General features: G+C 41.3%; 1 protein-coding gene across 1 annotated transcript; it reads left to right on the top strand.

The window, feature by feature from the left end:
• Nucleotides 1–381: 381 nt before the first annotated feature.
• Nucleotides 382–12051, top strand: LOC140277914 (guanine nucleotide-binding protein subunit alpha-13-like). The gene is made up of 5 exons (XM_072372745.1): nt 382–738; nt 1988–2214; nt 5690–5740; nt 7798–7998; nt 9643–12051. The coding sequence occupies exons 1-5, from the start codon at nt 456–458 to the stop codon at nt 10012–10014; spliced, it is 1134 nt and encodes a 377-aa protein (XP_072228846.1). The 5' UTR covers nt 382–455; the 3' UTR covers nt 10015–12051.
• The last annotated feature ends 140 nt before the right edge of the window (nt 12052–12191 follow it).

The raw sequence follows: 12191 nt of genomic DNA on the forward strand, positions 1-12191 counted from the left end.
TTTTTCTAACAACCTAAACGTGGGGTGCAGTTTCTAAACTTTACCAGCTGATGGTGACATTGCATCATCCGTCTAGTTTGTGATCGGATTCATTGAATGTTAGCTCTAAAATTTTTTATTTTTTTTCCTTTGTAAATAAAGTGTTTGACTATGGCTAATGATAATGATAGAATATAGTTTTTTGTATAAGTTCTGTAATTGCCTCACTAAGAAACACTAAAACAAAAAAAAACAGATGTTTTCAACAGGGATATAACAGAGTAGAACTTAAATTGGTGCGTTAAGAATATGTTGGTGGAAGTCATCTAGCTATAAACAGATATGTACAGAGGTTGACGTTAAATAGTGTGCGGCGGTTACGCAGCGGTACTTCCTGAGTTTAGGGAAGGGGCTTGGTCCCATGCCCGCGCCTCGCGAACGCGCATCAAATTAGCATCGATGAAGTTTGTGCGAACATGGCGGATTTCCTGCCGACCAGGTCCGTGTTAAAAGTTTGTCTACCCGTTTGCCTGCTCAACAGCGGCGAGGTGGAACAGCTTCGAAAGTCTAAAGAGATCGACAGATGTCTCTCCCGGGAGAAAACGTACGTGAAACGGCTGGTGAAGATCCTGCTGCTGGGCGCTGGCGAGAGCGGCAAGTCGACTTTCCTCAAACAAATGCGGATCATCCACGGCCAGGACTTCGACCAGCAAGCCCGAGAGGAGTTCAGAGGCACGATTTACAGCAACGTTATCAAAGGTAACCTCGCTGCTTACGACGGTAGCTACAAGGGAGGAAATGAGTCAACTGAACGGGGCGTAAAAGAATCAGAAAGGCGTTGAAAATGGATGGGAAAGTTCCCACATCTGTTAAGCAGCGCTGGGCTAAAGAGAGGACACATAAACAGTCTACATCTGCCGCAGGCACACCCAAAAACACCGCGTTTCTGCTTAAACCCTTTTCCTTGAGCCGTTTATTACCATATAGACGTACAAAATTCAACTATTTGATTTATCACGGCTGTACCAGAGTCAGCAGCTACAAATGGCTATTCGCACGTTTTGTTGCTTAATGGTGGGTAACCCTCCAGTGTACTAAGCCGTAAGGTGTTCCTGTTTGTCAACTGACTGAATAACAGTGCTGGCAAGTAGCTAAGTTCATCTACTCACGTGTATCTTTGATTGACTTGGAGTTAAATTATGTATTTCTGTTCAATTATGTTTAAGTCTTTTACTTTTCTGCATTTTAGAGGGAAATTATGTCCCTTCTCTTTCATTACCTTCAATTTATTCATTCAATTGACGACTTAGAATTACTTTTGACAGCTTGTGGCTACTTTTAGACTTAGACTCAACTTTATTTATCCCTTGGGATGACTCCTTCAGGGAAATTCAAGTATCCAGCAGCTTTTTAGCCTTTCAAAATGCAGCCCTGTGTCAGATATTACTTTCCAACTTCTTCAAAAAGTAGCGTGTAGTATGGGTAACATCCTATGACTTCATAACACCTCCACAAGACCTTAATATTTCCCCCCAAACTTCTCACATGGTTTCCATTTCATCTTCAAATGAGTCAACATCTAAACCAAAATCAAAGAGTTGTGAGGTGAAAGCCAAAAATAATTTTTTCCAGTCTTTGTGTCATCGGCTCCCTGTACATAAAATTGCGCATTAGGTTGTTAAAGCAGCACCATCTGCATCAGCACGCACTGATTGATTGATCGGTATTGATTATATATTTCTATCTTGGTCAAAACAACCAGTCCAGTGATTTAAGTACATTCTGCCACCAGGACTCGTGACCCAGTACTTCTTGATGGTAACAAATGTGTTCAGATTTACAATGTTTGTCTAGATTTGATCTTTTTTGGTGGGTTTATTCCTTGAACACCACTCTTGTCAAAGAGTTAGAAATGACATCAGTGTTTGGTCCAGCTGCTCCTTCTGTCTCTTCTACTTGAGCTTTTGTTCACATCTGGCCTGCTTTCTCGTGACCGCTTCCTGTTCAGGTATTCGTGTGCTGGTGGACGCCCGGGAGAAGCTGCACATCCCGTGGGGTGACAAGGACAACCAGCAGCATGGGGACAGCTTGATGGCGTTCGATACCCGGTCGGCTAAAATGGCCAGCGGGCAGCTGGAGGCGTCGGTCTTTTTACGGTACCTGTCCGCCATTAACGCTCTGTGGGCGGACTCGGGTATACAGAACGCCTACGATCGTCGCAGGGAGTTTCAGCTGGTAGGTCGATGAACACACACACACTGAGAAATAACATGACTGATGGATGATAGTTGCCTGGTTTTTCCACCAGGTTGTACTGATAAGAACGTCCCTGTGAGGCTGTAGTGCTTAGCTCTCTATCAGAAGATCTAAGAAGAGCTTTCAGGTGGTTTGAGATGGACTTTTTTCAGAAAGTTTGAAGGCGCTTAGAAAATGGCAGAGACGAAAGTGAAACTAATTTTTAATTCATGCTCCCTTTCCTTGCTCTGATTTTTGCGTCTCTGTGCGTTGAGTGGTCAGACATGTGATTGAGTCAGCTTCCTGTTTACACCTCTCCCCGCTCCTTGTATCTTGGCTGTCAGCATGCACGTTTGAACGCTCTGACGTTTCCCACAGAGCAGCAGCTGTGGTCGAGTGTGTGCTCACATGTCCTCCCTGTGCTTTAACTGACAAATTTTTCCTGTCTACATTTTTATTATTTTTTGCATATAAGGTCACATGACAAACTTTTCAGTCGAGGGGGGCCCAGCTGAGGAGGGAACAAGGGACACACTTCTCCAAGTTGCTTTCATTAACGAGGCAAAGGCAGAAAATTACTATTTGTCTGTCAGTTGCACAAAGCTGGACTGTTCTCGGTGGTATTTTGTCGGCCTCTCGCACACACTCTGCTCATTGGTGTGAATTAGTTTCACAGACAGAAAAGGGGAATAAGTGTGATCAGAGCAGGAATGTTGATCTGCAGTTAAACAGCTTTATGCTTACAAATAGAGCCTAGACTCTCCCACTCAGCATTATTTACACACAAACACGGAGTGTCACACACGCCACATAACGCAAGTACAAGGACACACACACACACACATCTACATCCTGCGCGTGTGTGTAGGACTGTGCAGGATTCTGACGATAGAAATGCTGAAATTTTAAATAGTTGTGCAGTTATTTACATATATTTCAAGCAAAAACATGGAGGAAAAAAATGAAGTTCCTGGTCTTTATTTCTATTTGGTCTGTTTTGAAAATGAATCCAAACATTTAGGGCCATTTAGTAAATTCATATATTGACGAATTGATCTTATAAGTATAGCAACTTTTAATTAATTTAATGAATTTTTTTGGTCATTGTTTGGCTTTAGTTTTCACTGAAATGGGAGGTTTTGTCTGTTGGGATTTTATCAAATCAACACATTTTAAGATATGACTTATCTTTAATACACATTAAATAGATAGATAGATAGATACGGTAGATACTTTAATCACTATATCTGACTTATATGGAACAAACCGTTGAACAGTTTTAGTTATTTAAAAAAAAAAAGTAATCAGGAGCTTTATTGCTAGTGGGGCAGGCCTGCTTTCTCTATACAAGTTTGACTATGAGTTTACACTGAATTAGTCTCAAACCTGTGCGTATTAGCAACAGTATAGCTAAGTGCTCATCTAGTGGAGAAGCTACGTCACTTTATAGAAAATTAGCCTCATGTTTGTTTGGAGGGAGTAAACTAGATTATGTTGCACATGGCTGTAAAAACAGTCATTGCTAATTGGGGGGGAAAAAAACTAAAGAACCAAAACTCTGAGCCATAAACTAAAGAAATGGCAAGAGACAGCTTTTGGGAATTAAATTGAATTTATGTCTGAGAGTTTTGGCTTGCTTATTTTCTAAAGGTAGAAACAGCCATTTGTTCATGTGAGTAAAGTCGTTTTGCTTTGTGGTAGCACAAATGTATCCATCTTTGTCGATCTAACCCTACGCAAAATGAAGGATTTGTTTACAAAAAAAAACGCTTCAAAGTGAAAAAAAAAGAAGTTGAATCTGTACCTACGTTTGTCTGCAAATTATCCTTTCCCTAGGCCGTTCCCTAGGCTATAAGGCGGCCGCCGCCTTATAGCTACCGTGGTATGACAGTGGTCATTATTGCAACGCTTGGTTTTACTCCATCATAAAACAGATCTTTTTCCTTATGTATTTCTCTCTTTTAAAGCGGAGTAAACCTAAAGCACCAACAACAGTGCTGACACAACCAAGAGCAGCCCACAGCTCAGATCGTTCCACTTATTTCTGAGACTGCCCTCAAGTGGCAGCAAAATCCTGTAACATGTTGAAGTGGGATGGCGAAGCGTGTTTAAACCCTGCCATGTTCGATACATCGGCCTGATGCAAAGCACCGACAACAAGCATACTTTTCTCCCATTCTCCCACTGTCCCTCGCTTCTTTGGCAGCAGTTCACACTCATTGTGTTCTGACCCTGCCCTTTTCAGTATTTGCATCACAAATGACACCCCCAGGCGTGGTTGTAATTATTCTTTTAAAAAAATACATGTACAACCTGAATGGTTTCTGTCACTTTCTGTAGTCTCACCTGAGGTTTGTTCCTATTAGTACAGTAACATAAAACAAACAATGAGCCACGTCTTCCTAAATTCAAGTGTCACATGGTTTCATGTTGTTTCAGTTTTGTATTAACATCATGTTCACGCAAACTCTTAAGTGCTTGCATGCCTCATAATGAGTAGGGACAACTTCTGGTTTCTCTTCTCCTTTCTTGATGTGGCAGAATTTTGACTATTTCAAAACCACCAGTCCCCCAGATTTCAGATTACTTTACTCACGCCAGGCTGGAGTTGTGGCCAGAAATGAAACGGGCTTCACAGAAAGGTGGCTCCTCTTTTTCTGGCTTTAGTATAGCAGCACACAACCCTGCTCCTCCCTTGTGTAATCTTAGCCGTGCACACACACACACACACACACACTCGCAGGTTTTTCAGGTCAGGTTGGTTTTTTAAAAGATCAAAAAGGTAAGAGCAGAAGCTTACAAAGCGGGCTGACACCATTGGTGCAGGCACACAGAAATGCAACCCAATCACTGACACCGGCTCCATTTGAATTTTACAACAAGGATGTAGGTTTATGGTGTGATTAATGTAAAAACGCAGGCAAAATAAGCCAGTTGTGTGGTGTGTGTGGAACTGCAGAGACGCAGGAAAGATGGCAGACAAAAGTGGTTTTGCTTTTTTGGAGTTTGCTTTTGGTTTATGTTGAGCAGGACACACGCAGATAGAAGGAATGCTTCTGAGTCCTGGCAGCCCCGTGTCTGGACTTGCACTAACTGCACAAAAGCAGCGTTAGAAGAGTCATGAAAAAAACCTCCCACACACACACCAACCAACCCTGCCACACTTCTGCACGCATCAAAGACACACTTACGAACACACGTTTCGTTCAGCACCGAATGATTTGCATCCTGCTTCACTTCGGCTCTGTGTTTTGAAAGAAAAAAAAAAAACCAAACCGATTACCTGTGTGCAGCAGCTACAGAGAGATTTTCTCATGTGCATTTCCATGAATTAACACCAGTAACAAATGAACTGTTGAATGTTACAGTAGCGTATAATTAATGTGTCGTGCACTGGTCCGTTTTCATCATGAATTGGCTGAAGGTAATAAAATAATGTTGAATTAATAGAAATTCCTCCTCTGTCCTGTCGCAGGGTGAGTCAGTGAAGTATTTCTTGGATAATCTGGATAAGCTCAGCGAGCCGGTAAGTTGTTTCTGCCTGTGCTTATCGTTATAATCAGACTTGTACATGTTATAGCTAATATTGCAACATGTTTGGACAATGTAAGGTTAGCTGACCAGGATGGTTGTTCACGGGACACGATGCTGGTGTTTTGTCAAGTAAAGGCTCCAGTTAACTGGCAGTGGCGGCTGGAAGAATCTGACATGGCGCCGATAAATAGTGTTTGCAGGATCTAAAAAGAAAAATAGATTATTAGATTTACTTTGGTCTTACATTAAGGCTCCAAGTTTGTGAAATAATGTTCTTAGTGGTGATCTATCACACTTTAATTCTATGGCCCTCATAATTGTAAAAAAAATAATAATAAAGATTTTCTATGTGGCTTTAAAAAGGTCATAAAATCATCAGTAAGATCTCTGCATACACTTTGTACACCTATATTCTGAGTTTCCTCGTGTTACTGCTTTTTTTTCATAAATACATTTCCAATAAAACGGAAATCTCATGCCTAAGTACCGCGTAGATTTGAAAATATCTCACTCTTTTCCTTTCACATGAACCTGTGTCTCTTGATAGGAAGTAAAAGTTTATTCCATTCTGGCTGCTAGTGTCACTTAAGCTCATGATTAAATGGTTTTTATACTTGTATAATCTAATATAGGGACCTTTTTATGGCTTTAAGGAGCCATAAGCTGCTGTGTCCTCTTGTTACCTTGTCTATAGATACACACAGAGGATCTAAGTTTTTAGGAAATATTTACCAAAAAGTAGTCATTATAAGTCAAGCCCAAAATGACACGGGTCTGAATGACCTTTACAATTGCAAAGATCTAATGGTACCATTTATTCTAAACTTTTACAGTCATCTCACCCTATATGAGGTTAATAGTGCTCAGTTCTACTTTCATTTTCACATTTTTATACTTTGACAGGTGGTTTTGTGATGACCTACATTACATTATTAGATCCACCTTTCAGCGCAGTTCAGGATAAAACAATAACTGTCACTATAAATAGAATAATTATGATTATGAAATCAATGGAGAATTTATGGCAGAACGGTCGTTTTGGAAATCTGAAATGAAAAAATGGGTTATCTGTTGGTTGACCCAGTTTTCAATGACCAGTGCCAGTTATCAAGGGAACAAGGTCACTGAAGTGTGATGCGAAAAATAAATCTGTTGTACAATGAATAGAATGAAAAACATCATAAGAAAAACACAAGAGTTTAAAATAAGAGAGGGAAACAGTAACGAGTAAAATCGGTCAATAAAACAGTTGAAAATTAGATTTTCTGTTGTTTCCAATGTCAGTTATCACAAATAATCAGTCCAGTTGATAAATCATATCTTAGTGTTTAATCAAACATTTAGCAAAAACTGACCTATAATGGAGTTGTAAGCGGCTACAGATTAAATTATTTTATTAAAAAGCTCTATTTCACAGCTTTGAAAACACAAAAATCAGTTACACTGCATTCCTAAACCACAATCCACAAATGCATGAATGAACATAAAGGGCTTTGTTATCAATGCTCATATACAGCTGATAACTGTTGCCAAGAGGACAAACTGTAACTTCCCTTTTAGATTAAACTCCTACATGTTGCGTTGAGACTCTGGAGTTCAGTAGAAGCACTTTTATCTGTTTATTCTTTTCAGAAAGATAAAAGGTAAAGGGAGAAATGCGTCACATGTGTGATATTCAGTGTTTATTTGTAACGTTACGCTTTTCTCTGATTTCTTCTAAACTCTCAAACGTGAGTAGTCGGCAACCGTCTCCATCCCTCTTTACCTGCATCTAACTGGTGCCTGATGTTTGGATTAATTCCCTAATGTGACGTCAAACAAAGTAATGCTTGGCCAATAATCTCTAATTAGCGACAATTAAGTTCTTCATCTCTTGATTTAAGGACTGATTGTGTAGCTGCCGCATGTTTTAATTGTCTTAAGTGTCTTCTTCTTCTTTGTCAACAAACGCAGCATCTGTCGTTAAAGTTAGATTTGAATTGTTAGTGGTGGTGCACAACGGGGACAAATTGTGTTCTGTTTGACGTAGATTTTGTTTCTCTCCTGCAGGATTATCTTCCCAGTCAACAGGACATCCTGCTGGCTCGTAAACCCACCAAGGGCATCCATGAGTATGACTTTGAGATAAAGAACGTTCCCTTTAAGATGGTGGACGTGGGCGGGCAGCGGTCAGAGCGGAGGCGCTGGTTCGAGTGTTTCGACTCGGTCACCTCCATCCTCTTCCTCGTCTCCTCCTCAGAATACGACCAGGTGAAAACACGCTTCTCTTGCCATCGTGTTTCCTTTTGCACGTGAGCAACCGCGCTCACGTGATATGTGGCGAACACTCATCCCGTTTTCTAGGTGCAGCTTCAACTGCTTCACATGAGATTTCCTCAAATCTTACATCTCAGACTGAAGTTGGTGCAGACGTTTGGGTTCATTTCCAGCTGTTTCTCTTTCCTGTGATTCCTCTTTTCTTTGACTAAGTATGGGAGGAATTTAAAGAAATTGTATACATTTAACTTGCCTCAGCTCATTAGCCAAGAGTATGAGTTTGTGTGTTTTTCATCAGAGGATGACGCTGTGTAAAGGTTGGTTACGTCGAGCTTGGTTTTTGGGTCGTTATTTGTTGTTTTCAGTACAAAATTGTCTCCCACCAACGGCTGATGAGCGTTTGCTATACGCTGATTTATCAGTGGCAGGTCCAGCTATCCCCAAACCAGCCTTTCTAGTATTTCTATGGGTCTGCTACCTTTGATGTGCAAAGTTTGCACAAGAATTAGTGAGGTGACGATCAGAAACTTGAACCTGAGAGCATTCGAAAGATGTTTTCAGACATATTTAACTGCACACGCTACATTTCTTTGCTGTAAACTCGTGATTTGCTAGTTAAAGAAACAAGAAATGTGCTGGAAAGAACATTATACCCCTGTCAGTAAACTGTGCAGCACAAAAACTTATCTGTTGTCATGTTCACCAGGCTGATGGAATGAAAAGAAGAGACTGGATCCAATCTTCTTTACTGTAAATGAAGCTGCATGTGTCCTGCATTAAGCACTCTGGTGTCATGTCGTGGCACCTGTTGTACGAGCAAAACCTGAATGTTTCAGACGCAGACGTCTGCAGTAACGCTTCAGCATCATCGGTAGCGTTTAACGCGTTGTTTTGTTTTGCAATCGTTGACACATCGCACTGTTCACATCCATCCCCAGCAAAAGTGAGTTATGTCCAGTTGCTGTTTGGTGTCATTAACCCAAGACTCTGTGTAGGCTAGCAAATGAAAATGTCTCGTATGACAAAGCTCCAGCTTTGGATCACGGTTGGGAGTTGTGGGTATTTCATCTCCCTACAGTGTGGTCCTCTGGGGTGAATCCGGCCCGCCCCTTTCACAGTGGCTCTGCCCGGCTGTGCGGATGTTTAGTTCATCTTGACTCAACATGACGGTCGGAGAGGGCGTTTGTTAATGAGCTCTTAAGAGGAAATAAAAGTATGGAAACTTTCTCGTTAGTGACGCTTCGGTGCTCAGTCTGTGGAGGTTTGCTGCCTGTAGCTTCAGCCCAGGTCAACACTCCAATCTGTCTATATAACTCCCACTGACACGCATCTATTTTATTTAAATGTGTTTTTCTTGTCCCTTTGTGGCTGCGTTTTGTCCTATTTAGTGTTCAAGGAAATTTGATGTTGAAAAGGAAAATGTAAGCCGTAAAAAAACAATAAATTGATGGGTGCTTCTCAGGCCCAGACTGGGAGATTAATGCAAGTTATGGTTGTCATTTATCGGTAAATCAACCAAATTTGAATCCGCTAAACAAAAGAAAAACTGTGCGTTGCTACCCTAATTACATCCAGTACATTAACAGTACCACGACTTGCAGAAGTTACAGTTCTTTAACCCTCCATCGTCTTCTCCAGGTGCTGATGGAGGACAGAACGACCAACCGGCTTCGTGAATCGCTCAACATCTTCGAGACCATCGTCAACAACCGCGTCTTTGTCAACGTTTCGATCATCCTCTTCCTCAACAAGATGGACCTGCTGGAGGAGAAGGTGAAAAGCGTTCCGCTCAAGGACTACTTTCCCGACTACACTGGGCCGGAGCACAGCCTGCCGGACATCCAGGCCTTCATGGTGGATTGCTTCCGGGCCAAGAGACGCGACAGTACACAGAAGCCCCTGTACCACCACTTCACCACGGCCATCAACACGGAGAACATCAGGCTGGTGTTCCGTGACGTCAAGGACACCATCCTCCACGACAACCTCAAGCAACTGATGCTCCAATGACCCCCAGCAGCCTGTGAAAATAGAGGACCTGAATGGGGACAAACCACCCCCTCACGCCTGAAGAGGACTTGGGAGAGACCAGCCTCTGAAGAATCCGATAGACATCAGCCACCTTCTTCAGACATTTTTATATTAGTTTTTACTCTCCTCTTTGAAGAGTTGGCCCTCTTTGTTAGTTCAGGATCTGATTGGGGAACAAGTCATTGGGCAGACTGTGGTAGAATAGAAAGACAAGAATCTGGTTTGGATGTAGGATAACATCTGATCCCTGCTGCTTCGTCCTCTGTCCCAAGCTTTGCCTCAAAGTACATGACCTGCTGGGGCTTTTCAACTCACAGGGTGCCGGTGCTGGTGCCGGTGGAAGTCAGCAAAACATTTTTCAATCAGGTGAATGGTTTCTAATTCAGATAAACATCTTATAAAGCCACAGTCACAGGAAATAACCACGGTGAAGTGAGTACTGCTTGAATGACATGTAAAGAAGTTTTAACTGTAGATCGATTTGCCTGTGTCTTAACTTGATTGGCCAGTTTATGTCCAAGCACTGAATTCAACTTGTCCAAATTCAATATTCCAATAGTAATGTTGCACTCTCCAGTGCTGCTTTTATGTGGATTTCGAGTCTTATTATTCTGTAGGATGTTTTATGAAGCTGATCTGATCTGGAGACTGCACAGCTGTCTTTTTTCCTCACATTGCACTGTCACTCCTCAGTCGTTACATCACTTTTTCTCAGTTCACGATGAGTAGTTTTTGGTGCTGGCACGGAGCCAGATTTTGCCCTGACAAGGACTCGCTGAAGGACCACTGATCATGAAAGCGCTCATAACCATGAGAAGCGCCAGCACTGGCACCATGTTTGTCGAAAACTGATAGAAGAGGGCACAACCACGAGACTGAACCTTTGTATGTACTTTCTTAAGACGTAATCACTGTTTAATTGTTGCTTTAGTTGTAAAGTCAATCTTAGCTTCATTGATAAGATGATTAAGATGTGAGTTTCCATACTTGTCCTTAACATTGGTTATTTAGAGGGCAAAAAGATTACCTTTATTGGCACATTAGCCACACATGCCAGTAAGTGAACATGCAGTCCACTGTTTTCTCAGGGTTGAATCAAAACAGGTGATGAAACTTGCGTAGTTGTCGGTGAACTAACTGAATAATCTGATCTAGGTGGCGAGTGTCTGGCTCGGTCAGGCCTCCACAGTTACCTGTATGGCGTTTAGTACTGCATCCCCCTGACGTTGACCCAGAATCCCTTTCTGTCCGTCTTTGTTTTCATCTCTGATTAGATGCCTTGTAAAGGGACATACCTCCCGTCTTTGCCTGAATCATGAATGTCTGTTAATAATTGTACAGAGATTTGCTCTTGATTGTTTGAATATACTGTAACCGACGTTGTTGTGGTCACTTGTAACCCATCTTGTGAGAATATCTGTATTGGCACTGAAATTCAAAGCATGTTTGGAAAAAAAAAAACATTCAACATTTCCTCTTTTCGGTTTTATTTTATTATTTTTACACACAACCTTGTAGTGTTCTGGATTTCCCTCTAAAATGCATTGTGATTTTTTTTGTAGAAGTAATGTGACAAAAAAAGCTACTGGAGTTCAATACTTTTGTCCGTAACTGTACTCTGTAGAGGGCCAATCTTTGTTAGAGGACAATTTCCAGGCACTGTTCAAATCTCTGCTTCTCTGCCAAATCATCGTGCTTTAGGACTGTTAACATCAACAGTCTGCTTCTTTTTTCTTTTCTCCAAAAATGAGGCTCTTGAGAGCCTCAGTTTCCCTTCAGTGCTGGCTTTGTAAATACTGTAATCTGTTGCCATGTAAATAATATTCAGGTTTATCTCCTTATATGTAAATGGTTGTAGAAATGGCTTTTTCCCCCCTGTTCTGGATGTTTTTCAAATTACTACTTCTCCAATGAAGATCCCATTTTGATGTAGATGTAATTTTTTTCACCACTTTTTGAAATTAATTCTCATGCCACTCTAACCCTCAATAAAGTACCATTTTCTAATGATATAAAGCCTCTCTTTCTTCACTGTGTCCATATTAGCTGGCTTATTGACAGTGATTAAAAAAAATAATAATACAGATGACCAGTTTAAGGTCTAGATGGAGGTGTAGGTTGTTTTTTTCTTAGGTGAATGTCAGTGCATAGGAAGT

This window comes from Leuresthes tenuis, unplaced genomic scaffold, assembly GCF_036924035.1.
Source record: "Leuresthes tenuis unplaced genomic scaffold, fLeuTen1.0.hap1 SCAF_20, whole genome shotgun sequence".
NCBI lineage: Eukaryota > Metazoa > Chordata > Actinopteri > Atheriniformes > Atherinopsidae > Leuresthes > Leuresthes tenuis.